Raw genomic sequence first — 27,462 nt, 5'->3', positions numbered from 1 at the left:
ACCAACTCCTCGTCATCATGAAGATTGAAGGCCGCACTTTTATCATCTCGGGCGGGTTAGTACTGGCGCAGCACATTCCCTGTCCATTGCGTTTCCATCCTGGTCAATCCCCGATCACATGCCGAAGCCGTTACGCTGACATTCATCCCGAGACAGCGCATCCGGCCTGGGGCAGGCCTGCGTGGAGGACATATGCAGGAATGGGGGCAACGCCGCCATCCTGGACATGAACGAGGAGAGCGGGAATGAGCTGGTCTCCAAGCTGGGGCCCTCGGCCAAGTTCTTCCTCTGCGATGTCCTGGACACCAAGAGCATCGAGGCTGCCGTCCAGGGCACCGCCGACTGGGTGAAGGGCACGGGCAAGCCTGTCGGCGGCGTCATCCCGGCCGCCGGCGTTGGAAACCCGGCGACGGTAAGTCCCCGACAATGATTCGGGACTATGCCCGCTGAGATGAATTTGCCTGACCACGAACCCCCCAGATATTGGACCGCAATGGCAACCCCTTCGGCCTCGACGACTGGGACTTTGTCCTCAACATCAACCTCCGCGGCACCATCGACCTCACCCGCCAGGCCCTCGCCCTCATGGCCAAGAACGAGCCCTCGTCCCCGGACGGCGAGCGCGGCGTCGTCATCATGGTGGCCTCGTCCGCCGCCTTCGACGGCCAAAAGGGCCAGGTCGCATACGCCGCGAGCAAGGGCGCCGTGGCCGCCATGACGCTGCCCATGACCCGCGACCTCGCCCGCTTCGGCATCCGCGTCATCACCATCGCCCCGAGCCTGTTCGAGTCCCGCATGACCGCCGTCATGTCCGACAAGGTCCGCGCCAGCCTGGAGCGCTCCATGGAGTTCCCCGTTCGCGCGGGGAAGCCCGAGGAGTTTGCCGCCCTGGCGAGGCATGCCATCGAGAACGTCATGCTCAACGGCACAGTGCTGCGGCTCGATGGCGGCATGAGGATGCCGAGCAAGATGTAGTGGGTTTCCGGATCGAATGTAACCAACTGTAACCAACTGTAACCAAGTAAAATACTGGCGTTCTTGGGACTTTTAATGCAACGTGGTTCATCAAACAGGCCGAGCGCGTGCCCTCAAGATTGTCTGACATTATTTGTGCTCGACGTGAAATGGCCAATGGGTCTATCCGGAAAGTAGAGACCAGAGGATAATGTGCAATGATAAACCGATATCATTGTTCTTAGTTCCATGTAACTAAGTTCTGTGTAGCAAAACAAGCAAAGCAACTCTATCTTGGCTGCAAACCTAGCAATTCGGTGTATAACCGATCCATGTATGGGCCCTGTCTCTGGCCAAGCTAACTTCCCTACTCCCGTTCGGTGACACCTCTAGGGTGTCCCCATCCATGCAGTAGTGAACAGTCACAGGTCAAACTTCACTGGTTTTAGAGATAGCCGGCCAAATGGAGTCGACAGCGAGCTCTTGCTTGCGGTCAACATCAATGACGTTGGCCCCAACTTTGATGGGACGGAAGATATCAGCTTCGACTGGTCGTTTCAGTTGCAGCCGAGTCAATCTCGGGCACTGTCGGAAAAATTCCAGAGCATTGACTGTAGTATCCTCATTGAGTGTGTGGGCAGCTTTCCGAAATCGACTAACCACCAATTCTGATTGGGAGATCGCGGAACCAAACCCCGTAGAGACCACTGGATCTGCAGTAAGTGCCAGATTTTCCAAGTTGGGGAATCGCCGGAAAACCGGAATCAGACTCTGTTCTAAAGTGTTAGCATCTTTCCGTCTTCCAAGTGCCTTGGCTCATCCCAAGCGGGAGTGGAGTGAATTTGCAAGAAAAGAACTGGCTCTGACGCAAGGAGATGAAGGGTTGAATGAGGCGTGGAAGCTCACCGAAACTCTCGTGGACTTGAGCTCGCCCGCAACGAGGAGATGCGTAATGGATGGGAAAAGCTCGACAAGCTCTTCGACCTCGTTCAATTGCCATCCCATCTTTTTCACCTCGAGGGTGTCAAGACTGTGCGGTTTGGAGGCAAGAACCTTGAGACCAGGTGTCTTTTTGGGCGAGATCCTGATATTCACACTCAAGACGCGCAGGTTGGAGAAGACGTCTGGAAGAAAGCTGACAGTGGATGAATTCGGGTATCGTAACACCCTGACGGATGGTAGGGTTGCTCCAATTTCCACCAGCTTCTCGCGAAAAGGGGTGGCCAAGCGCTTGTTGACATGGTTGAAAGCAATACAGACATCCTCTAGGTTAGTCATCTTTCTCAGAACCTTGATCACTAGCGCTGGTGTAGCTGCTTCCCAAGGGACAATAGGCTTGTTTTCGTGCAAAAAGGCCGAGTGCCGGGAGGGGCTATCATAGCCATGAGTTATGAGTGACAGGCAACTTGGAACGGGTCAGTCTCATAGGTTTCGTCAGGTGACAGCGGGATTGCCTTGGGAAACCACTGACCGAACGGAATGTAGAATGATAGCGTTTCCTTCAATGGCTTGAAGATGAGCATGAAGCTTTTCCTCCCTTGAACGCAGGCGCAAGGCTTTGAAAAGCACTGGGACACACATTTTGCGAAGGCATTTGCTAACAGCGGAGAGGTTGGCAAGTGCGCTGTGATGTTGTTGATTTCCCCCCTGGTCTCGGTTTGGGCTTGACTTGATTTCATCGCAGATCTTGATGATTTCGAGGATCAGCTCTTGCGGGAGGGTGACGAGGTAGATGCTTGCAGAAGATGCAGAAGCAATCGGAGCGGGGTCTGGAGCAGGGTCCAGGCCGGCGGAAATCGAGGGTTGTATCTCCATCCCGATGGTCGTAGTGAGGGTCTTGTGACGGTGTGGAATGCTGCTTGAATATTTAAATACAGCTCTTGAGATGTGTTGATAATGGGCGAGAGGGGAAAGAGAAATGGAGAGACGATGAATAAGAGCCCTGTTTGGACCGGGAGGTTGAAGGAGCGAAAGTTGGGAGTATTGGATGGAGGGGGGATATGAATGAGGTCGATAAATTGAAAGGAAGGTGCAATAGGAAGAAGGAGGAGAGTCCGCTACCTTCTAACGCGTCACTTGCACCTTCTGTTATTTAAGATCTCGGATTCAAACATACACCAGCTAACCATACGAACACAAGCCCCTGCGACAAAGGAGTCAAACCCAGAGCCAAGGTCATGTAATAAGGAAAACCTGTAAGTGGGTACAATGAGATCTAAACATGAAGGCTTCTCATCAGGGAAAAACAAAGATCTTGTTCAAGCGGGATTAGCTGCTTCCACTCCCACGTCAACTGCATTATTGATTCATTTACCAGAGCTTTATTATGAATAACTCAGGGTATATCTTGCGTGAATTCATGGCAACCTTTTTAACCTTTTAAAGCAGTCCGAAGGCAGCATGAAATGAGAATAGTCCCCCTCCCATGGCAAAGCAAAGTTGTGATTTATGTTAAAAGCAAGTCCATTCCCCAGAGCCACACGTCTTTGAGCACATCAGCTTCCTTTGGTGATCGGTTAAACCTAACCCCTCTTCCCCCACACGTCTCTCAGACCTCTGGCCAACAAATTTCTTCGTCGCTCTCCGCGACTCGCACGTCAACCAGCCTGTCCAAGTCTCTGACGGGAACACAGCAGTGGGCCACATACATGCGGTCCATGAGGTAAATGACCTCCAACTTGGGGTAGTGGAAGAAATAGTACCAAGCAATATCGAGCCGGCGGCCTCTTTCAGGATGGAACGCGTTTGCAGGCAGCAAGCTGGAACGCATGTCGCATGCTCGGTTGAAGCCCCTGACTTGGATGCTCCGCTTTTCAGTCCAACGCTGGTCGGTGAGTGCTAGAACTCTCAGGTTATGGAAGTTTCGGAAGGTGCGCATCACAGCCTGTATCACATATGTGTTATTGTCATATCCTGAACAAGAAACGTAGATGCAAGTGAAAGGGTCTTACCGTCAGTCCCCAAGGGTTGTTTCTCGACGCGCCCAGGTCTCCGCCGATGGTAAGGTGAGAAACGGATCCAAACAGACCGTCAAGCTCCTGAATGTCTGACATGCGCCAGTTGAGCTTGTAAACTTCGAGATAGTCCAACTGGAGCTTCTGTGCGACTTCCAGAAGGTATGGCGTGCGATAGGGGGACGACTTGATGTTCAAGCTCAGAGCGCGAAGGTTTGGAAAGATATCCGGGATGATGGAGATCATTGTCACAACTGGAATATTCAAAGCCTTGACAAGGGGCAAGGTCATTGAGTGCCAATGGATCTCTCTTCGCAAAGGTGCGACCATGGTCTTGCCCTGGAACCTCATGTCCAATCGAACGTCCTCTAGATTCGGCAAGCTGAGGAGGAACTCAACAAATCTGCCCGCCGTCTCTGGCTCGCAAATCGAGCTGTTGTTCGGAAAGAAAGCCGGGGTATATGAGGAGCCCACGGGACCTTCTGTGTAAAGATTCAGGACACTTGCATATGTTAGTAGATGAACGGCAAATACGCTCAAATCCTGCATGAGAGTTTCCAAGGCACTTACCGGACACAGTTGAGAATATCCCTTTTTCCCGCAATGTTCCTGAGTTGGCCCTGGAGGAGACTCTCTCTGGTTGACAGCTGCATGGTCCGGAAGAGGTATGGAATGCACATGGGGCGAAGGCATCTAGCAACAAGAGAAAGGTCCGAGAGTTTCAGGTTGGGTCCTATATCGGCACAGTGCTTGACGATCTCGAGAAGCAGCTCTGCTGGAAGCGTGATAAGCTGGGTGGTCGCGTAACCCATATTGGCAGCGATGCCACCCTCGTTAGCCGAAGTTGCCATGGGCGGCGTGTTCATGTTGCTATCCGTTTTGTTGTTGATACTTGTGAAGAGATGTTACGCAAAGAGAAGTGGTAGCGCAAGTGAACGGAAGAAGGGTGGAAGGGCCGAAAGAATATAGCACTCACTCATCGGATCTAGGGTTTTGTGAGAGGGTTGAAGGTGAAAAGTGTGCGAGCAGTCGGGACAGGTAGCGCAGGGTGAGGTCCTGGTGAGGAAGAGTGAGAACGGTTAGAGTAAGCGCGGTTGTAGATGAGATGGAAAGGGCGTGGGAGTCGCGCGCGTGGGGTGAAAATGTCAACGGTCGAGCGGCCGTGAGAGCTGATAACGCCAGGCGAAAGTCAAAAAGCAAAATAGAGAAGGTTTTGTAATGATGGCGGATGAAGAAAAATACTGGGATGAAAGGATGGATGAAAGAGAGTGTGCGGTGAGTAAACACACTCAGTGGCCTTGAAAAAGATATTTGCCGGTTGCAAGAGGACGGATGGATGAGTAGCGGAAGGGGAAGTTCAGGTGAAAGAGATGAGAGGAAGGAGTCAGTCCCTTGAGACCCGTCCCTTCCATGTTGGCCAATAATCCAGTAATAGGCACTTTTTGCTTGTTTAAAAAAAAACCCCGCGCGTACACTTCCATGAGTATGCAGTTATTCATGCGGTAGCTTTAATCAGAATTATATAACATTGCAATGGTAAAAAGGGATTGAATATGGCGTGTTATGATGACAGAACCACATATATATCACCAAACCGAGGGTTGATTGGGTCTCCCTATGATCTCGAACAGACATCTAGTAAGGTTTCAACCTTCAATCCCGTGATTCTGTACACTTGAGATTTTCTAGCTATGTAAAGCGACCTGGTCTTGTCCGTCAAGGCCTTGAAGAGTAAATATGGAATGCTGACAGGAATTGGCTGGCTAAACTTTGTTCAATGAGGAGAAATTGAATTGAATATCAGAGGCATGGTACGTTCAATATTGCATTTTGGATATAACACGTGAATGAAAAAAAAACTACTTTACAGGTTGACCAGACCTGATTTGCTCCATTGGCCATCGAAGCAAATGCATGTACCGTGCCTCAAGTATTCTGGAAATCCCAGTTACTATTTGAAACGGCCAGTTTTCTATAAACCAATGATGCTCCAAGGCTCGGAGAACAACGGCAAAGTAGGCCAGGAGAAGAAGAGCGACAGGATGCCGGTTCTTGAAAGATTGTATGAAATCATCCTCAAGAACGTAGAGCCATGCTAGAATGAGGTGGGATTTCCCCCCACCGGTAGCCTTAGGGTCCTCAGAGCTGCCGTATGCTTCCCGGAAACATTCTCTCAGATGGTCGAGGGCGACCATGTGTGTCTCCTCACCAGGAACAGCCATCTCAGCGACGAGGTCTGCAACTTCGGCAAAGGGTTGTTCCCACAACAGCACCCCTGACACGGCATTGGCAGTCAGAAATTGTGCGTCGTCCCATGCTGACATGTCGGTGAGCAAAGAGTCTGCTGCAGTCGCTGTAATCCTTTTTATGCCCACCGTCCTGACAACGATGCGGACTCCTCTCATCAGCGACCACCACGGTACCTCGCCGTCCTCTGCGACAATCAAAAGGTTTCCAGGAGTCGGGTCCTTAGCAAAAGAAGAAAAACATATGAGTATTGTTGCGTAGTATAGTGCCTGGAAATTCCCATCGTTTAGCTGAGCGAGCATTGTTGTCACTTCTGGGAGAGCCGCCGTCGCGTGTTGGTCTGCAAGGTCGCCGTAGAACGCCGCTTGGTCAGGCCGTAGGCGGGTAACATGTCGCGCCGCCATCGACAAAATCATTCGCATAACGCAGTCGTACTTGAAGCCGAGCGGCGGAACCACGTCTCTGAAGACTTGCGCGTCTCCGAGGGTTGGGGCTGTACGGCAAAGGTAGTGGTGGAATAGCTCGAGGCTTTGGGCGTCAAGAAGACATGGCGCGTATGTGAAAGGCTCCGTATCGTCTCCGGATGGTACGGGAGATTGGCTGCAATCGGACTCGGATGTCGTCGGGGTAGGTATGTTTGCAATGGATCTGCTGTTATTGGGCGGTCTTCCTCGTCTAAGAGGTAGCGTATGGTATTTTGCTTGTCCATGGTCCAGCGGCATCGTGACGGCATTTTTTGACAAATAATCGCAGTCCATGAAAAATCTCACGCAGTGCCCGCACTCTGGATGAACTTCGTCGCACTTTTGTTCAAGCAGAATTAGTTAAATACACGATAGCATGCATGGCGAGGAGAGGCAGCATGAATGCTAGCCTCGTCTGAGGATCGACTTGCCTTGACCTTCCGCGTCTTGCAGTTCTGACACCCTTTCCTGGACTTTTTGTGCGACCGTCTTTTCCTTTTCTGACATGATCCGCAGCAATAACCACCAGGCCGGCATACCGCTAGGTTTGACATGGAAACAGCGTTGGTATTTGATTATCCGCCTGCTACTGTGCAGGATTTCAGGCGTATTGGATTGTCTGCAGCTCCGGGAAATCTCGTGTATCAGTAAGGTCTTTTTCTGATATGGCGCCAATATGTCAAGAGAAATCCCAGCAGGTGTAGGAAGTCTCTGGTGAAGTGTTTTTAGATGAGTCTGGCTGGCATGCTGCGGTCCGGTCCGTAGAGGTATATTATTTTGGTAGCTGCGACTTGGGTTTCACGGCAAGGTGGTTTGTTGTATCATTGAGACATGTTGAAATGTGACATTATTGTTTTTCATAAATAGGTGAAGGAAACGGGGCGGTCATATTTGAATGCTAATGAACGAGGACGGTGTCTGACATGAACCTGGCGCCGGGAATACTTTTCGTATCCAATACGAATATTTCGCATTAGTGACTGAAGGGCTTTACCGAAAACTTGGAGTAGATTCCCCACCACAAAGGATCTAGCTTGTAAAGCATGTCCATGAACAAGGTTATAGTTTCTTAGTAGCCATTGGCCAATTCCTTCAAATCGTATCCAGGGCAAAGAGGTGCTTCCCAGTCTCAAGCCATTGATCTGTATGAGCAGATGTCAGAAGTTTGAGGACTCGACAAAACAATAGATTCAAGGCCCTGGCCTACATATCTTATGCGTCTAAGCTCATGAACACATTCTCCATGTCCCATCCCCTTAGCCAGGTAGTCTTGGCTTCAATGCTTGGTCTTTAAGCAAAAGAGCCACGAAATATCATCCGCTTTCGGGAATTCTAGGCCAAGACATTCGTAAGAACGTCGCCCGCTTGCCATCTCCTGATGTTTTCCGCCTGCTGGCGGTACCATTCGCCCAGAGTGCTCTCTTCGACGTATCCCATATGCGGGGTCAGGAGGACTCTGCTACGCCCATTGTGTCCCCATTGACTCGTACGCCACTCGCTGTCCACCGGCAACGGCTCGATGTTGAAAACATCCAGAGCACACCCACGGATGCCGCCCTTTTTCAACACGTCCAGCAGATCTTTCTCCACGACGAGCGGCCCCCGCGACGTGTTGATAAACAGCGCCGACTTTTTCATCTTGGAGAAGTCATCGGCGTTGATCAACCCGCGAGATCGATCGGACAGCACAATGTGAACGCTAACAACGTCAGCGGTGCTGAAAAGCTCATCCCGGCTGACTGCCTTGAAGGTCTTTTCCCCATCGGGCCCCTCCACAGGCAACCCCTCGGCCCTGGCCTTCTCATCGGCAGCCTCCTGGGTGAGGTTGGTACTCCAGGCAATAATCTTCATGCCAAACGCCATTTGCATAATCTTTGCCGTCGAGACACCGAGGCGGCCAAGTCCAACAACGCCGAACGTCTTGCCAGAGAGCCCGACGGCGACGTCGGTCTGCCAAAGACCGGACTTGACGGCCAGGTCATCGTTGGCGATGTTTCGCGCCAGAGACAGAATCAGCGTGACGCAGTGCTGCGTCGTGCTGTTGGTGCCGACCTGCTGGCTGGATGACTTGTCCACGGTCCCGGCGACGGGGATTTTGTGCTCCTTGAAGGCCGGGAGGTCAAGGCTCGCATTGCGCAGGCCCGTGGACAGGAGAAGCTTCAGGTTGGGCAACCGCGCGATGAGGCTCCCGGGGAACGGGGTGCGTTCCCTCATCGTGCCTTTTGCTACATGTTAGCCTACATCCTCATCTACGCGTGGAAACGCCCTAAACAAACGACATGCTTGAAGCAGCAAAAGAGGCTGGAAAAATTCATAGATGAAAAGGGGAGCGGTTACAGATGACGTGAAAGGGCTCCAATCTCGCGACCAAGGCATCCTTGACGTTTTCAGGGGTATCGGCATGGTTGTAGGGCAGCAGCGTGTCGTTGAAGGTGGTGACTTCGAAGAGCGACTTGTCCAGCTTGCTGAAGTGGGGTTCCGAGAGGCCCTGGTAATCGTCGAGGACAGCGACCTTGAGCTGGGTGACTTGAACCATGGTTGCAAGGAGCCTTGATCCGGAAAGCCGGTTCACGGTAGGGTTGATGGGTAGCGCGGGGGGCAAGGAACTTCGGCGAGCGATGGCCAGAGCTGACCAGCTTGGCGGGGATGTCAGGCAACTGAGGCGGACTGGGGTGCGGAATCGCCTCATGCAAATCTGCGGAAAGATTGATAGACAAGAGTGCGTCAGATGTTTCGACCTCCTCACGAGATGGGTTGGTGATATCTATCGACTTCGGGCAACGGTAACTCAATTCGGCACCTCCAAGTCGGCTTGGAGGCTTGGCAGGGCGTATCTAATCAGAGCCGGAGAGGCGAATGTGCATATGCAGCCTTAATGGCGTTGATTGAGACAGGTTCAGGCAAAAGTCGGCCTTGTAGAAATGAAGGAAGCTTCCGAATAGAGGCAAGTCTACTACGATGGTGTGGTTGGACGGAAACGTTAACATCTCACAGGGTCAACTTGGGCCATTGGTGAGGATGGCGTAATGCCCTCACATTACCGGTACACACCAAAAAAAGGCGACTTGGATGAGGCAGAAGAGGGGAAGAGACCGAACCGGTGCCGATTACCCCGACGCAGCCACTGGCCACGGCCACAACCACACCACAATGGCTCTCTCGGTTTCTGGGGTAGCACACAGTGTGTTTTTCATGCCTCCTCAACCAAATTGCCGTTCCCCTCTGGAGGTTCTCGGCATTTGAGTCGTGGTTATGTGGACCTATCAAAATGAGGCATATCGGCGCATGTCGGCAATGGGACCGGGACGATACGGGCTGCCGGTTTATCTAATAAACAAGTCATGGTCTTATGTAAGGCACTGCCAGACGCACATATCAGTTCCATCTTGAGGGCTTACGTACTCTCAATATCCACCCTCGCTGGCCCCGATCTCATCTTTGTTTCTCCCACTAACCAAGCCCGGCTAGGACACAGACCACCCAGGAAAACTCACCTGGAGTTGGATGGAGATTACCCGGAGATTTTATGGAGTTGACGTGTGCTAGAGAACGGCGTCTAGCCTGTGCTGGCTGGACTGACCGCTCAATGCTGGGGGAGCAATTGAGGGAACTTTTCACTCTTCACGTTGTTTCTCGGGCCATTGCGAATGACGCCATCGCCTAGCGTCTCGCCTACTAAAAATGTTTGCTAATAACTTGGGCATCGTGGCGACAAAGGATGGCGAAGAACGGGGAGTCCTTCGGAGAATGTTTCCTCTTGCTGCTGCTAGACCATGGGACACAGGTAGGCTACTCTTAAGGTGACGGCTACTCGACTGCTCCATCGCCGTGCCTCTCTGTCATTGGATCTGTGTGAATACCAAGAAGGAGGAACAGCTCATAAGTTCCTAGCCAAGCAACCCAAAGCAACCATCGGCGCACCCCAAGTCGGTTGATCGGTTCGCAGCCGCCCCCGGGTCCCAATCGTCCCAAGCACACTGACAAATGTATACTCTCTGGTAGGTTGGTGGTTGGTGGCTGGTTGGGTGACTGGCCTCTCTTGTGCAGATCCATGCATTACTAGACACTCTCACCTGAATACCCAAGTCCCATTCCCGCTTACGAGCCCGACCATCCCGTTTGGTGTCTTGGTGTTTCGGTTCTGAACTGTCACTGCTTTATCCCTGATTGGCCTCAAAAATGATAGCATGAGATATTGAATCGAGATCAGCCCCAGACCTGAGCGAGAACTAGCCGGATCAAGGGTCTCGCTGGAACACTCCCTATGTCGATCGCGCGCACACAATGTAACGTGATGTTGATAACAAGCTTTTCCAGCCCTTTTCGGCCGCCTCCTCCGTGTCTCTCGGCCCAGCTCTCGGCGCTGCCGTGTGCCCTTGGAGGCCGCTGCGCCAGCGCGCATCCCGTCGCGGCGTCGCCTTGACCTGGGACAAGCCTGCGCGAGCAAAGCAGACAGACGCCCTCAAGCACTGTCAAGCTTTGCCGAGGCAAGCCTCTTGTCTTTTCTACAGCGCCCTTGTGCACCTCTCGGCTGGGCAACCGCCAGGTAAAAGCTCGGCGAAACTGGCGCGACTGGGCAAAGCTGGGCAAGCGGTGCGGCGACAGACAGAAACGTCCTGATAACCTCTCTGGGGAATCGCACCCAGGCATGAGTTCGGGGGGCACTCGGGCAGTTTTCAGGGCTAGCTGACACGGCTGGCTTGCTCAGAAAATAACCCCGGACGCCACCTGCATCCTGCCAACCAGGGGGTACACCCTCGCATTCTCACCCGTCCCGCCCGCCATCTCCATCACCGTGCAGGCGTTCATCCCAATGGACAACTCCCTCCGTACACCCTCCCATTTTCTGTGGCTGGCCTGTTATCTTGTTTGCCTGTTCGAAATTGGCCATTCCCTGTGAATCGGCAGGTTTTGTGAAAAGAAGTGAGGAAAGGATGAATCCACCAGTTCATCAGAGTAGAAGCGTTGGCAACCGTTAGCAGGCACGTGGCAGGGAGGACGTGATTCCCAAGCAGTGGCTGCTACTAGTTTAAACAAACACATTGGATTGTGTCAGAGAGACCTAAACGAACCCCGACGAGGGCTGCGGTTCTGGTTCATTGCCCGCGACCTGACACTCTTCCTACAGGCCTGGGCCAACAGCTCAGGTTTCAGACCAAGGATTTGCTTTCGCCGTTATCTGCGCCCTGACATGCTGGGCGATGGCACTCACATGCCTTTTTGGGGGCTCGCATGGTATTAATTGTCCTGCAGCCAAGAGAAAGTGAGGTCAAAAACCATGATTTCCCATAGCATCTCATTAGCCGTCCTACTCGTGCGATGCATCGTATTACTGTTTGGACCAGGCCGGCAAGATCAGGCTTTCACCTTCCAATCGAAATGCATGCCCTCAGCCGCCGGCGGAGGATATTGGCGAGGACTAGCAATGCCGCGGTGATTGCATGCGACATCCCGCGTCGCACGCACCCAGTCAGTGAGTGGTGTAGCCACCTAGCGATACTCGCGCCACTGACAATCTGACAATCCGGCAATCCATCCCACCTTTGCAATCCTGGGGCGGGGCCCTTTGGGGGTCCTCCTCTCCAGTTCTCGCCCCGTCAAGATGGGGTCTGGTCTGGTCTGTGTGCTGCGTAGTGTGCATGTACCGCGGCACTCAGCGATGAGTGAGGTGAGTGGGCATCAGCGACTTGACACGCGACAGTCAACAAACCGCGCGCGGCCTTTGCTTTTGCGGGATTCCGCCAAGCGTCGTCGTTATTGAACTTTTGCAGAGATGCCTCGGCGGCGCCACGGCCGATACTAGCCAAGAACACAAGCAATGAGGCAAAGCTTGGAACATGCTTGCAATCCGGTCTTGGCTCTGGACGAAATCGAGCCCAAAGAGGGTACTTTTGAAGAGACCAAATCCATTTGGACACGAAGCCAAGACTGTATCTTTCATTGCGTGTACCACCTTTCTTTTTGGTCCCTTTAGCCCCGTACCCCACTGATATTATCTCTGGGAGTCTGGAGGCCGTTGCCCAGGACTCTGGCACCTCTTGACTAACAGAAAACCCCTTGCGAGCGGTAGGATAGCTGGGCAGGCATCCGCTGGCTTGTGCTAGGAGCTCGACGACCGGGCACTCCCACATCCCCCCTGTCCCCTGGGACTAGGCACGCACTATACAAATTTCGGTGGTATTCACTGGAGCGCAGTCCGATACGAATCGCCAATCCGACTGGTCCATCTCGAGTCGAAGCTGATCCAAAAGGTCCTTGGGATGGGGCCGTTCCAAGAACTGCAGACAAAAATCCCCCGGGGTTGCTGGCCTAACCTGGCATAGCTCCCTTCTGGAACCAACCAGACAAGGGAGGCCGTAGGCGGCGCGACATTAAGCTCATGGGCCACCCAGACGGCTCTTATCGTTTGGGCAGGTCGCTGGGGTTTAGTGGCACGGAAGCGAGCTGCGTTTCTGACCGGCCGGGCACTTTCTCGGGCGCCTGTCAGCGAGTTGTGCGATGCGACGCGACGGCAACGGGGGAAGACAAACAGACAGAAGAGAGAGGAGGGGAGTTGCATGTAGTACTCGTACTCTCTGTATTGGTTTGGCTGGCATCATCCATCTTCGGCTGTGGTGTTCAAACCGTCCAACCCAGCAGCAAGACGCAAGACGCAACAGTGGTGGCAGCGCCATGGTGCGGTAACTCTCGGCTCCGAACATGAATCTAACCTCTCCCTTTATCTCCAACAAAACTCAAAACAACTTCCTCCTCATCCCTTACGGATGAGGATACGTTTCCGCGCCTCTTCTGCTCATCAGAGCAAAGGCCAAGGCCGTTTGTAGCCTTCCACCCATCCCTCTTTTGTCAACGCCGCCGTCGCAACAACGCTTCCCCTCGCGCACCGTTGCCTCTTCTTGATTTATGGCGGGGGCGTAGCATCGACGGGAGATGATTAGAGATGCGCCTTCGCATCATCCACCCACCTCCAGAGGACTAGCGTTCGTTGGTTCATGGCACGTAGTGCGCAGGATGCCGCTGCAGTAGACCGGACATGGCCATGCGCACTAAGGTACTAATTAACGGCAATGCTTCCTTTGGCGCATCGGCGAATCAAGACGTTTGAGGTGGCACTCGGCTATCACCAGCCCATCATCCATACATCACGCTTCCCGCCATCGTGCAGCCCAAACTCCTTCTCGAAGCCGCGCCAGAAGCAGTTGGCGTTCTCCCGCGAGCAGCCGAATGTACGCCCACTGCGAGACTGCCCACCAGATAATACGGATAGTCGTCTCAGTGCACCCTCACACCAACACAAAGGACAGCCAACTTCTCGTACCAGCACAGATACAGAAGCAAGGTCCGGGAAACGCTCCAATCACGGCGCCCGAGAACAAGAGTGGCGTCGATGCCAAGGTCGATCAACGTTTTCGCCGTGTCTCTTGGCGGTCGCCTCCCACCCTCAACCTCCCACCACTCGCACTCTCTGGTTCGCCCTGGGTTGGGGCAGGCAGATTCTGCACCCTGCTGATATGAGACAGCGCGCTGAGTAGTTGGCTGAGTTTAACTGTGTGGCCACAATCACGCATCGCGAATCAAATGCGCCGTTGGGCACGGAGCCGACGAGCTCTGATGTCCCCCCTCACCACACGACGTCGCCGGCCTATCTGCTACCCCCGGATCCTTTACCTGCCTAATCGGGCCATTTGTCCTGGAGCCCATCACGGCCCATCATGTCCATCGGTTCCATCAAGTCCCATCAGGGCCCATCATCTTTCCTCGCCCGCTGGAGCTGCCGATATCCACAACTGGCTGTCTCGGTCCAGCCTGGTCTTGGAAGCGGACTCCCACCGGTTGGATCGTTCTGTTGGCAAAGATTCCATTCGACTTTCCCTGCATCTGCGCCGTCCTGCGCGCGCTGGCCGCCTCCTCTCACCCTGACACCCCACACCCTGTCTCGATGTCCGTCCCAAACGCCAGGACTCGACCCGGTCATCTGCGTAGTAGGCATCATGTCGTGTGCGGCGCTGCACTGGTGCTCTGCAGCCCGTCCAGCGTAGCGTGCGTGGGTGGCCCTTTTTTGCCTCCCGTTCCGTGGCGACGGTATGAGCGAGCTGGCGCTGGGGTCATGGCTGGCTCACGGCCAACGCCCACGCACGAGCACCTGGACCCGAGAACCCTGTTGTTGTCGAACCTGGCCCTGTCTGTTGTGCGACTGGACCGTCCCATGCCAGTCCATACCGGCACCACCCTCTCAAGTCTGTGCTAGACATGAGTCCATGTCCATGACACCCCTTCCCCCTTCCCCCACTTCCACGCGCTAAGGCACCCCTGTTCGTATCTGCGGATACCAACCGGCTGCCAAATGCAGCTGTGATGCGACCTGCCATTATCACAGCTGCAAATATAAAGCGTCTCCCATGAGACGCTCTCCCTGGCGATGTCTCCTCTCCCCTTCTCTCTCGCGATCAGCAGCCTTTCAACTACAGCTCAGGTCCCAGTCCGACCCACCTGTCAATTGCTGGCAAAGACTCGTTAACTCGTGTCTTTTGTTAATCTTTACTCGGGAACTCCTGTGCCAACCCTCTTCAACTCTTTGGTTCCTCTATCCCCAGGAAACTCTCCCACTTCACCATGAGTAACGCTGGAGGCCTCCAGGACGATGTCCTGGCCAAGGCCCATGTTCCCCAGGCCACCGTCCAGGGAACTGAGAAGGAGATTCGCGGCTCTTTCGACGTGACCGCTGCCCCTACTACCACCGTGGACAACTACCAATACGACTCCAAGTCCGACGATGACTACGAGGATAAGCCGACCGAGGAGGAGTTGAGCACTCTCCGCCGTGTCTCGGGCCCTATTCACTGGGGTATCTACACCATCGCTTTCGCTGAACTTTGCGAGCGTTTCTCCTACTATGGATCTTCCGTCCTCTACACCAACTTTGTCATGCGCCCCCTGCCCTTGGGCTCGACAACCGGTGCCACGTACAGTAACGACGACCGAGTTCCTGGTGCCTTGGGCATGGGCCAGAAAGCCTCCCAGGGTATTAGCTTGGTGAACCAGTTCTGGGCCTATCTCGTGCCCCTCTTTGGGTATGTATCTCTTCGCTAGTGTGAACTTCAAAAAACCAGGAGAACCGACACTGACTGTTTGCACAGTGGCTGGTTGGCCGATGCCAAGTTGGGTCGTTACAAGGTTATCCACATCGCCATTGCCGTTTCAACCCTCGCTCACATCATTCTCACCATCGCCGCCGCTCCTGCTGTCCTTGCCAAGGGCCAGGTTGCCTTCGCTCCCTTCTTTATCGGTCTCTTCACGCTCTGCTGCGGTACCGGTTTGTTCAAGGCCAACATCTCTCCCCTTCTCGCTGAGCAGAACAAGGACACCCGCATGCGCGTCGAGGTCCGTGGAGGCGAGCGAGTTATCGTCGACCCTTCCGTCACCAACAGCCGTATCTTCTTGTGGTTCTACTTCGCCATCAACCTTGGTGCTACCAGCGGTCAGATCTCCATGGTCTTCGTTGAGAAATACCACAGCTTCTGGCTGGCCTTCCTCCTGCCCACTATCCTCTTCCTGATCTGCCCCGTCGTTCTCTACTTCAACAGGAAGAACTACCACCTTACTCCCCCCACCGGTTCCGTCCTTGAGAAGTTCTTCCGCATGTTTAGCTTTGCCGCTAAGCGGTCTGGTGGTTACACGAAGCTCAAGTGGGACAACGCCAAGCCCAGCAACGTTCCCGTTGCCGAGCGCCCCGGCTGGTTGACCTACGACGATGCCTGGGTTGACGAAGTCCGCCGCGGTCTGATGGCCTGCAAGGTCTTCCTCTTCCTGCCTGTCTTCTTCCTCGCCTACAACCAGATGACCAACAACCTGACCTCCCAGGCCGGTTCCATGGTCCTCAACGGTGCGCCCAACGACGTCATCCAGAACCTCAACCCCCTCTCCATTATCATCATGATCCCCATCCTCGACCACGGTGTCTACCCCGGTCTTCGCAAGTTGGGCTTCAACTTCACTCCCATTAAGCGTATGACCTTCGGTTTCATGTTCGCTGGTGCCTCCATGGTTGCCGCCGCCGTTATGCAGCACTACATCTACATGAAGTCCCCCTGCGGCAACCTTGCCACCATCTGCGAGGAGGGTCCTGCCGATATCAACGTTTGGGCTCAATGTCTCCCCTACGTCCTCATTGGTCTTGCTGAGATCTTCACCAACGTCACTTCTTACGAGTACGCCTTCTCCAAGGCCCCCGAGAACATGAAGTCTTTGGTCATGTCTGTCAACTTGGCCATGAGCGCTGTCTCCGCCGCCATCGGCCAGGCCTTCGTTCCCTTGTCCGAGGACCCTCTTTTGGTCTGGAACTACACCACCGTCGCCATCATTTCTTTCCTTGGCGGCGTTGCCTTCTGGTTCTGCTTCAACCACCTCGACAAGGAGGAGGATCACCTCAACCAGCTCAAGAAGACCAAGTTCATTGGCAGCACCCAGCCCACCGCTGCGGCCCAGGACTCTATCCACCCCCCCATTGCCGACAAGGTTTAAAATTTGTTCCAACATCATCGCACCTTACGACCCCTTCCAAACGGGGTTACGCATTCTCATTTGGTTGTAATGATTTCCCGCGTCAAATGATTCCCCGGTGGTTGGTCTTGCGGACTAGTTGCCAAACCTTTTAGCTAGACAATTGCACGTACTCTGTGCATATAATGAAAATACTTTATTCCCCACATTGATTGTATCCATTTTAGAAGTGACTCGCATGGAATGGTGGAAACTGAAGTTTAGAAGACCAGATCTATTCTACCGTGGGCTGAGACTATTGTGTGCATGATGTACATCCGCAGACTATTGACCGCCTTTGAGGAGGCATTCACGATTAAACGTAGACAGGTCCTATCAAGCCACATCCTTATCTTAGTTGTCCTTCCGTAAGACCGTACTGTACCGTGGGAAATCCCCCCACCACTCAAAGTTGTCGTCATACGATTCGTCGTCGAACACAATATCCTTGGAACACCACCTCCCACCCGTGTCTTAGTCCATTTCGGAGATCCTTGGCCATCCGTCCGAGTTCCAGTACTTGGTTTCTTCCTCATCCCAAGAGGTTGCAACCTTCGCGCCCACCACTTCATCCGTGCCCTTCTCCACCACTGGGACGAAGCGATTGGCATCCCACTCTCTGATCAAGCAAACAGTGTACAGCCTGGGGCACTGTTTGAAGAACTCCAGCGCGGTTTCCGCCTGGTCTTCGTTGAGGTGGTGGTCTTGAATCAGGTCGGAGATCAGGAATTCATAATCATCGTTGGTGAGATCCTCGCCCTCCTGCTCCTGGACTTCAACGTATTGCTCGACCGTCATGACCAGATTGCGCAGTTTGGAGAACCTCTTGAAAATGGGCACAAGGGTCTGCAGTTGCCCTTTGGTCAGCGGATGCATCGACATTGGAGCGGCGTTTCCAGGCAGGCGGTGGCTTACCGAAACCCGCATTCCTTTGAGCGAGCCTTTGAGCAAGAGATACCGAATCTTTGGGAACAGATCCGCCACCCGGTGCAGATCATGGGACTCCCAGGACTGCTTGCACAGCTTCAGTTTGCGCAGCTCGGGGAGCAGACCGGCAGTTTTCACGAGCCCTGGGGTCTTTCCCAGTGATTTTCCCACCTGCAAGTCCAGTGTAGTGAGGTTTGGGAAAACGGCAGGGATGAATCGCGCCGACATCTCCGGATAGAGGCCCGGGGAGCCGAAAATCAGGGTCTGGGTAGACGGTAGAGAAACTTTCTGGCGACGAAGCTCGCCACGGACGCGGGCGCCCAGTGAGCTGGGGCTAGAGAGTAAAAGCTTCACTTCGCGGAGTTTTCCCATCTGACCGAGAATTCGAGCAAGAAGTTTCGGTGCCTGCGGGTCGCATGGTGCGAGAACACGCGGCTTCGGTCCTTTTTCAACGGTGACAAGGGTGAGGAACCTGGAAAAAGATGTGTTGGTAACTTGGTCATCGGCTGCCATGCCATGAAGTGGAGGCAGCAGCTGGTCAGAGAGGAGGTAACTAGACACTCACTTGACTGATCCAAGGATCGTGGAAGCCCCGTCGATCGTCTTCAACATGGGGTAGAGTTGGTCTTCGGCAGCCCAGAGGCGAACACGTTTGAACAGGAGGGGGATGCAGGTGATTCGAATATGCCAGTTGACGCGAGAGAGTTCGAACAGGCTGCTTTTCTTGTCTGCTGAGTAAGTACGGAAAGGTTGTGTGCCTTGATGGCAAAGCCGCACGATGTTAATAAGTAGTTCCACAGGTATTTTGAGCAAGTATGAACAGCCCACAGGGCGCAGAGTCGCCCGCGATGCCCTCAATGTAGTCGACACGAGCGACAGAGAAGGGGCTTCGACATCGTACTCGGCGACGGGTACAGCAACGGCGTCGCCCTGGGAAGCAATGGCGTCGTGGCCATCCATCCTGGCTTGTTGATTTGATTTGAGGATGGGTGTTGGAGCGAGAAAAGAGGCGAGAAGAAGACGCGTCTCAAATTCGAGGAAGAGGATTTAAACGCGTTTTCGAACCGAGGGAAGGAACCGAGAGTACCTAAGTACTGTTGTATTTTGGAGCGTGTGAATAAACAAACAAAAGATTCGAACATCGTGAAAGGCGAGAGGGGGCGGCCGCGTGAAGGGCGGGTCTCGCCTTGTCGGCGGTATGTCCCCAATCTGTTGCGGCTGTCACATATTTCGAGAGCATAGAGGCAACTATGCTGCCAATAGAGACCATATTTGACTTTGTGTCGATTAGAACAATTGCAGAGGTCAAGAAAGGTCCGGTTTGGTTCAGTAATACCGTAAGTGGTCGGCTACTTCATAGCCATCGAGAAAAGGCGACAAAAAGGTGGAGTTGCACAAAGAAAGAGATTTTAGTAAAATGGAGGTGTGAACAGTACGTTATGGTATTGAAAGGAATACAATTTTGGACGAAATTTTGAAAGGTGAGATAAAATGGTGGCATGCTAGAAAAATGGAAGGTTGAGAGTGAGGTAGTTGTTGTTGGAGGGTGTAAAAGGTGAACGGTTGGGAGGATGGGCGGACTGCCAAAAGAACCAGCCTGAGCTGGATAAAAAAAAATTAAAAAAAAATTAAAAAAAAATCGGTGATGGTAAAAAAGAAAACGCATATAGTTTGAGAGAGGCAAGCTCATTGTGAGAATTGCCTAAGGCACGTGGTGACTTGAAGGGTTGGAGAGCATCTCACGCCTTTATCTGCTATATCCTTCCCATTCACCTTCCCCTTTCATTCTGTGAGTATTCTTACAATATTAAGAGAAGTGTTGGGTGACTCGGCCAGAATACGGGCAGGCGGTCAATAGCAGCGGGCCGCCAGGCATGGCAGCGGCCACAGCACCGGAACCCGGAGATTACACCTCCGGGCTGCCAGCAGTAATACCTTCACTTGTACTACTGTTGCTGCTGCCAAATTTCCTACTTTCTCTTCTACATGACGATTTACCAGCTTCCGAATACACTATATTGACACTCGGCGAGCTCCTCAACCAGTACAGGTGACCTGTGACACCACAGGTATCCTGTGGTTCCAACAAGAAGAATGATGAACGATATATAATGCTGTTCTAGCGAAAAGAATCGAGGCAAGAGAAAACAAGAAATAAATTAGCATAATTAAAGTAGTTGAATACACTAGTGTTCTTACCTAACCGCCAACGCGCAGTCAAAGGGCTAAAGCGGAGGGTAGAAGGGATTAGTAGTCGTTGGCCAACTTGGAGGTTACAAAGTTTGAAGCCTGAATGATCATTGGCTTGTCAGAAATGTCAAGCTGAAAAGATACAAAAATACATAGAAGTCACTTCACCAAGTTCTAGCATTGGTTGAAGGGCTTCCTATGGGTATACAATTGACATTCTCTTCACGCCTGGTACGGCATGTGTTCCTTCAGAGATTCATAATTTACAAAGATGCAGGCATGTAAGTTTTAGTAGACAACGATTTACAAGGAGAATTATTGTATTATGTTAGTGAGGAAAATATAGGAAAATCACGCAAGGCTTTGCGGGCGATTGCCCAGGATATCTCGATAGTGCTCCAACGAACGCTGCCTCCCAAACTCCACCTCTCCCTGATGAATCGTAGTACAAAAGTCTTTAGACCATTGTCCCCTTACTCTGGGGCATCTCTCCGGTCTTGAAATCGCTCGAAGACCGGGCGTCGTCCCCGACGCTGGCATTTGACTCGTACGTCAAATTGACATTTGTCGTGCGGATGATGCCGTTGTACGTCATGATCTCCTCCTCGGATCCAGTGGGCGAGTTGCTCCGGATCTCGGTATGATGCTGCGAGCGCGTCATACGCATGTCTTTGAGAGTAATATTGTCGCTCTCGTGGAGCGTGTTGCGAGGCCGAGAGGAGCTCCCGTAGTACTTTAGTCCACTGCCCGTCTTTCCAGAGCTGACAGCTCCAAACAGCTTTGGCCACCATTTGCGGAACATGGGACGCAGGGCTGGCGCAGAGGCGGAGATGATGGCGAGATTGATTTCGACAACGTTGTAGACGACACCGATGTCGTGGAAGGGGTCGTTGTTTGGGTCCGGAGGTACGTAAAAGAGCTTGTAGATGGCCACAAGACGAATGATTGCGACGACGGTAACCCTATGGTTGGTAAAATGTTAGATTTGCGTTAGAAGACAGGGTTTTGTGATCCCGGCATGAAATTTGCTTCCTAGAATGGGGATACCTACACTGCACCGACCAAGAAGACACATATGACGGCAATCTTGGCCCCCATAGGCATCTTCAAGCCCAAGAATATCCAGAACGGAAGGATGAGAACGAGGATGTCCATCAAGACATTGAGACATGATATGGAGACGTGGAAAGAGTTGTCAACGCATCTTGCCGTTGCTCTTACGACTGGGTCCCAGTTGGCCTCAATGGGCAAGCATTGGAGAAGAGCGACGAGGAAGACGGCGATGGCCATGGCGGCATTTACGGCATTTAAACCATGAACTGCCCACCGAACGCCAGGCTTCTGGCCACCCAGTCGTAGGAGAAACACCAAAATAGACGCTCTCACGAAGGCCAAAACTGGGTTATAGAACATTTGTGCCATAAAGAACCACCACATTGCGGGGGCTGTATCGAGTGTTGGGGGAACGTCAACGGCTCGGTATCCGAAGTACATGAGCTTAATGTCTGCAATTCATCGTTAGCACAACATAGCTATTAAAACTGCAGACACCTAGCTGCAAAAGCGAAAGAGGAATAAGGAAGAAATGACGCCTCTGTGACTTACAGATAAAGAATGGCGGTGTCATCAATACTGCACACAACTTGCTACTATGTCAGTATATAGCCCTTGCGGACGATTTCTGTCTGAGATATACTCACTACGGCCATTCCGCACAACCAGTCATCTGAACAAAGTGTTAGCGTTTTTATTCTTCATAGATCTGTGATCTTTATGCACAACATACCAAGACCCCATTGTCTAGTTGTAAGCCTGCTGTAGGATCGGGCCGAAAAGATGACCACAGAAAGAGCAGGGAAAAAGAACACAATAAAGAGGGCGGTCCTTTGGTGCGGCGGAGTTGGGATCGTCAACACGTCTTGGTGCTCAGGGCGCCGAGCAACAAGGGAGTTGAAGTCCATGGCGCGTAACGGATTGGAAATGAAGCCAACAGGCTGTGACCGGGCTGCCTGTCAAAGATATTGGCCCCCAAGACTAAGCTTTGGCGGGCTCCTCAGTTGACGAGTCGTGCTTTCCAGTCCCAAGGCACTGGGTCACAGGCAGGGCCAAGAATCACACTGCTTGAGACGAACCAAAAGAGAAAAGAAGCGGTCAGACAGAGGATCGCTACGGGAGGGCAACCGGGTCCTCTTCTTTATGTAGATCCTTCTCTACAATCGAAAGGGTGATCCCCGATGTCGCCACGGTGCCCCCTCATGGGCAAGGCACTAATGCTGCTTGAACGGCAACGCTAAACATGATACACGGGAAAATAAGCTTGACAGGCTCTACAAGATAGTCTATGCAAGGCAAAGTTTTCTGCAGATCCCTGAAGAGAGCGGCGCGTGTATGGTTCTTCTCGTGTTCCAAGGGATCTGAAAGGCTAGAAAGGGGCATCTCTCTAGCTCCAATTTCTTGCTTGGCTCAGTAGCCTTCGACTCCGAACTACGCATATCATTGGCTTTGAAGATATCTTGACGCTATAAGCGAGCAAGTAAGAGGGTCTGGGCTCGAAGGCTAGAGCGGAGACAACAGGAGCCAGGGACCAGGTTGAAGAATGACCAACCTACGCGGACCCTAGTCCGCCAGGAATCCTCCGGGAGGCTGCTGTGCGGTACATGAAACTCCGAGAAAGAAGAAAAGAAAGGGCAAGAGCCATACATGGCCCCCACGCTAAGGTATGTCATGTTGACTGCCGTCAACGGCACAGCTAGGCGGGCATTTCTGTTTTGACGTTCAAGAAACCTCAAGGCTGCTCTAGGGAATTACTGCTGATATGGTGCTCAGCTTCATTATTTCCTGTCAACGATCAGCAACACTGAACACGTTGGGAATACAGTCAATATTTTCTGCAGGCAACGAATCTCGGTACTGATACCGGCTCCATGGAATCGTCCCTCATGTCGTGTGTTACATTTTTCTCAGGGGTTTCGCATACCTGTTCCTTGTTCGCCAAGCCGCTTATAGTACCTTGCTCAGCCAAGTAGATGGCGTGTCTGGGCAACGCAAGGAAGATTACTGCGGGAAGAATTGAAGCTGAGGAGTGATCGTCAAAACCTGCTAAAATGAACCAACTGCTCTCTGAAAACCCGATGGCTTTTGTCAAATTTGACATCAACGGCGCTATCAACGGTAGTTGATATCATTTCCCCTTGCAACCACCGAATTAACTATTATGTGCTCATAAGCTTAACAGCGCAAGTGCAAATCCATTTTGAGCTCAACCCCGGACCCCAGAATTAGTTCACCGCCATTGCCGTTTCCCACTCCGTAGTGCACTCTAGTGTGCGGTAAATGCGGCTGGTCTGGGCTAAAATCCCACGGTGATTGTCCAAATTGTCTCGTGCCGATCCCTACCGCTCGAGGTATTAAACTCCTTCAAACACCCTTGCCAAAGCTTTGCAACCCTTGCAATCAAGAGAGTCTAAGTTATGAAGCCCCTCCCGATTATGGGGCGGTCTCAAACCCTGATTCATTTGTGCGCAATTCCAGAATCCCAACAATCCTTACCAATGGAGAACTCTGTCTTATTTTTTTGGGGGTTTTCTGCCCTCTAACCTGCCCGGACATGACTGTCTCTTCAGGTAGCCAAGTCCTGACCTCGTGGTGGCAACGTGGGCCTTGCAAGCTGTTCTTTTTGGATGAACACCCTGGACCTCCGACTCCTCCGAAACCTGCGTCGCCAAGAATTCTTCAGCGACAGGCTGTGGGAAAGAACAGGCCAATCGTGAACCACGACGACCGATCGCCAGGTCAAGTTAAGTTCGACTGGTTGTTTCTAGTCTTTTAAGTGCCGGGTCGCCATCGCCAATTTCAGTCAAACCGCCGGGTCATCAAAACCGTCCAGACTGGTTGATTTGCAACAGATGATCTGACTATAATGGAGCCAAATTAAAGCCCGTGACCAAGGGACTTGTGGGCGGCACATCAAATCCTGCCGTCGGGTCGTCGCGTCAATTGTACAGGAGCTCTCCGGGCCAACCCCGCCCACATTCCAGGAATGCTGACAACGTTGCGGATGGAATGGTGGATAGAGGGGCACAGTCTCGGCCAATTCATGAGAGTGGCTGTGGATCCAAGCACTTTATGTTGTATTTCAACCGTTCCTCTCGGAACAAAATTTGTGGTCACGATTTCCTATCCCGTTTCAACTCAATTTAAAAGGCAAACATTGAGTTTCCCAATGCCGATGTTGGCGGGGAATTAACCCACCAAACAGTTTGACCGGGCAGAAGATTGCTCGGCATATCTGCGTGATTGAATGGCAATTAACCATCTTTACAACGCTATTTTTATTTCAAAGCGTATTCAAGCCGGTCGTAACGTAATCAAGATAGGTGATTTCAGCTTGTGGGGATCCAAGCCCATTTCTCTTCGAGTAGCAAAATTAACATCGTCTGGATGAGCAACTAAATGACTGGAATTTTGGTGTTTAGCAATTGAATGGTTGTATTTTCCTTAACTGGCCTTGACCTTTGTGTCAACCATGGTTTTGTTGATGCCCCAAGGGTTTTAGCACATTGACGTTGGGAGATTTAGTTTTGAGATCCAGGTCTCCTCCCGAACGTCACATAACACTGACAGAGATGTCCCCATTTGTGGTTTTTGTAAGGCAGGTAACTGTTAGGTGTTAAGAACTGTGGTTAAAAGAAGAGAAAAATGCTGCAATATAACCGACAGCGCATGGTCGCTGTGGGCTGAAGTGCATGAGTTATCCGTCCAGCCAATCACGCAATTCCTGGAGTGCTCCCAGTGATCGCATGAAATCGATGTTTGTCAAAAAAGGGAAAGAAAAAAAAACCCCTTATATTGCCTACACCATACTACTGAGTGATTCCTGTGAGATTTTAGTATTGTTTGCTTTTGTGTTTAGCGAGTGCACTGGCAATCCAACTCGGTGTTCATGGAATTGGATGACCTACAAAACGCACATGGAGTGACACGGTCATTGAGACTAAATATCATTTGGTTAAGCTTGCTTTACTTTATTTTAGACAATTTCCTATGGCCCGTAATCCTTGCATTTCAAGTTTTCCGCCTGCAAACAAATTACTCTCCGGGAAGTGCCATTTTGTGTTGCTATGAGGTTACTCATAGCTTGGCGGGAAGACGGCCAGACTGCTGCCCCGTCCATGTGGCCATGAGATCCATCAACACCGGCGACAGAGTGTCGTATGTCTCCAATCCAACTGACTTGAACTTGCTGCGAACCTCGTCGATATTCTTTGGGTGGAACCCTTGCTCAATGATAGACGATACGAAAGCCGCGAATTGAGGCTCCTGCCATCCCTTCTCATCCGAAAGTTCGACGTGGACAAAGTCCAGACCCTTGAAAGGGTGGTTTTTCTCGATGCGCCCGTACAGATGAACCCCGCACTCCTTGCATGCGTTCCGCAAAATCACTGCCGATTCGTCGACAATGTGGAGCTTGTCTCCATTGGCAGTCACCTTGACTTGGTCTCTCGGAATAACGCCGACGACGGAGAAAAGGGCGCCAGAGGGCTTCCAGCATTTAGAGCAACCGCAAGCATGGTTATGGGCGACGTTTCCACCGAGGGTGACCTCCACGGGGTTATTCTTGCAATGGCAACGGATCTTGCCGCCGGAAAAATTGGGGTTTCCCTTGGTGATACCGTTATCGATCAATGGGTGAAGAGAGGGCGCCATAGTGGATACGGATATGTGGTTGTTTAAATCGGAATTTTGGGCCTGAGCACACGACTGAATAGAGAACCTTGATGGAATAGAACCTTGATGGATTTGATCTGAGTATATAACATAGAGGAGTAAATGCTTTATACCGCCAACTTCAGTTTCGGGGTGGTCTCATCTACCGACGCCTTGACCGGCGATTTGGCGGGACTGTTCCCGAGCCATCCCCGAACAACCGGATATGAAGGAAAACCATACGCGTTGGCTTACTTGATTCGACAGCTTCCCCGCATTTTGATGTCGAATGCTGTTAGGTAAACGTTGATTCGAGCACGCAACTGGGATAAACTTGCCTGTTCGGCCTAATCTTGACGATTGCATGTATCTCGTTGCTATTATGAGCGCGCCCAGCCCATCGGATCCGCACCCGATTTGGCAATGACGGTGACGATACCCCGCAAAGTTTCAGTCGAAGTCAATTGCTTCCCAGCAGAACCAACGTACCCCGCTCGGCCAACGTAAGACCTAACTCCGCAACGGATGGCATGAATGAGAGCGGCAATGCGAGACAATGGTATCGGCGTTAGGCGACTGGAAGGCGACAACGGAGTTGGCGATGGCTGAGATAGGGCGTCGGGGAGCAAAATTCAAGACTTGGCCGGGCCGGAAGCTGCGATATTGGACGGAGTCGGGAGGACAAAAATGGAATTGGCAGTTAGTTCACCAATTGGAGAACAGTATCGACGATATGTCTGGCCCCGATGCCGGCTGGCCATCTCAGTAAACACATTGGAAAGCATTACTCCCCTCGGAAATGCTCTCTGTGGACAGTCCTCGCCAGTTTGAAAATTCCGAATAATGTATGCGGCCATTCATCGGGATGAAGTTAGTTAGAAGAGAAGAATCAGGGGAGTACGATGGCCAGAAATTCAATCGAATTTAGGAAGCAGCCGAGCTGCTAGTCCGCATAGGTCAGCTAGCCGCATTCATTGATTATATAACGTATGCTACGCCCTGCGGTAGTCGAGGGATACTGATAAAGTCCACAGAAGGTGGCCAGAATGATGATTTAAAGACCTCTGGCCAAAATTGAACGACTTAGATGGGGAAAACATCAAGCTTTTGACCCTTGGGGTTTGGATGATATATGCTAGAGAACGGCAGAGCGGCTAGCTGTATCTTATGGCTCGGGTATTTGCAGCACTGAATGCATTGAATTAAGAATTTTGCAGTGGCTTTAAGGAGATTTATTATTCCTAATTGACTCAGATTACAACGTAAAGTAACTAGGGAATACCATGAATGATTATACAGACTGGGCTGCATATCATTACCATATCTTACTGGCAAATTTCTTACAAGATGCAGCTGCATACGAATCGATACGTGATCATAACGCAACGTGTCTGTTCTTATCCAAATAAAAATCAAGCAAGAGAAGCCTAGGTTATAACTGAGAACCGAGAAATCCGCTCGAGGATGTTCTCCATGGTTGA

General features: G+C 52.0%; 8 protein-coding genes across 8 annotated transcripts; 2 read left to right on the top strand and 6 right to left on the bottom strand.

The window, feature by feature from the left end:
* Nucleotides 1-17: 17 nt before the first annotated feature.
* EsH8_VII_001064 (uncharacterized protein) lies at nt 18-975 on the top strand (the record flags this gene model as incomplete). Its single annotated transcript, XM_083271197.1, has 3 exons — nt 18-55; nt 157-412; nt 481-975. The coding sequence occupies 3 exons, from the start codon at nt 18-20 to the stop codon at nt 973-975; spliced, it is 789 nt and encodes a 262-aa protein (XP_083128754.1).
* Nucleotides 976-3,502: 2,527 nt separating this feature from the next.
* Nucleotides 3,503-4,774, bottom strand: EsH8_VII_001063 (uncharacterized protein; the record flags this gene model as incomplete). Its single annotated transcript, XM_083271196.1, has 3 exons — nt 3,503-3,838; nt 3,906-4,410; nt 4,479-4,774. 3 exons carry the CDS (start codon nt 4,772-4,774, stop codon nt 3,503-3,505), a joined length of 1,137 nt encoding a protein of 378 aa, XP_083128753.1.
* Nucleotides 4,775-5,767: 993 nt separating this feature from the next.
* EsH8_VII_001062 (Zn(II)2Cys6 transcription factor domain-containing protein) lies at nt 5,768-7,173 on the bottom strand (the record flags this gene model as incomplete). Its single annotated transcript, XM_083271195.1, has 2 exons — nt 5,768-6,958; nt 7,051-7,173. The coding sequence occupies 2 exons, from the start codon at nt 7,171-7,173 to the stop codon at nt 5,768-5,770; spliced, it is 1,314 nt and encodes a 437-aa protein (XP_083128752.1).
* A 778-nt stretch (nt 7,174-7,951) lies between these two features.
* On the bottom strand, nt 7,952-9,155 carry EsH8_VII_001061 (D-2-hydroxyacid dehydrogenase family protein; the record flags this gene model as incomplete). The annotated part of the gene is made up of 2 exons (XM_083271194.1): nt 7,952-8,838; nt 8,957-9,155. 2 exons carry the CDS (start codon nt 9,153-9,155, stop codon nt 7,952-7,954), a joined length of 1,086 nt encoding a protein of 361 aa, XP_083128751.1.
* Nucleotides 9,156-15,232: 6,077 nt separating this feature from the next.
* EsH8_VII_001060 (POT family-domain-containing protein) lies at nt 15,233-17,140 on the top strand (the record flags this gene model as incomplete). Its single annotated transcript, XM_083271193.1, has 2 exons — nt 15,233-15,690; nt 15,757-17,140. 2 exons carry the CDS (start codon nt 15,233-15,235, stop codon nt 17,138-17,140), a joined length of 1,842 nt encoding a protein of 613 aa, XP_083128750.1.
* A 492-nt stretch (nt 17,141-17,632) lies between these two features.
* On the bottom strand, nt 17,633-19,045 carry EsH8_VII_001059 (uncharacterized protein; the record flags this gene model as incomplete). Its single annotated transcript, XM_083271192.1, has 3 exons — nt 17,633-18,004; nt 18,074-18,419; nt 18,651-19,045. 3 exons carry the CDS (start codon nt 19,043-19,045, stop codon nt 17,633-17,635), a joined length of 1,113 nt encoding a protein of 370 aa, XP_083128749.1.
* A 1,687-nt stretch (nt 19,046-20,732) lies between these two features.
* Nucleotides 20,733-22,236, bottom strand: EsH8_VII_001058 (uncharacterized protein; the record flags this gene model as incomplete). Its single annotated transcript, XM_083271191.1, has 5 exons — nt 20,733-21,237; nt 21,327-21,780; nt 21,881-21,917; nt 21,976-22,001; nt 22,062-22,236. 5 exons carry the CDS (start codon nt 22,234-22,236, stop codon nt 20,733-20,735), a joined length of 1,197 nt encoding a protein of 398 aa, XP_083128748.1.
* Nucleotides 22,237-25,405: 3,169 nt separating this feature from the next.
* Nucleotides 25,406-25,981, bottom strand: EsH8_VII_001057 (Mss4-like protein; the record flags this gene model as incomplete). The annotated part of the gene is made up of 1 exon (XM_083271190.1): nt 25,406-25,981. One exon carries the CDS (start codon nt 25,979-25,981, stop codon nt 25,406-25,408), a length of 576 nt encoding a protein of 191 aa, XP_083128747.1.
* Nucleotides 25,982-27,462: the final 1,481 nt, after the last annotated feature.

This window comes from Colletotrichum jinshuiense, chromosome 7, assembly GCF_051148585.1.
Source record: "Colletotrichum jinshuiense chromosome 7, complete sequence".
Classification (NCBI taxonomy): domain Eukaryota; kingdom Fungi; phylum Ascomycota; class Sordariomycetes; order Glomerellales; family Glomerellaceae; genus Colletotrichum; species Colletotrichum jinshuiense.
This window is presented reverse-complemented; position numbering and strand designations above follow the sequence as displayed.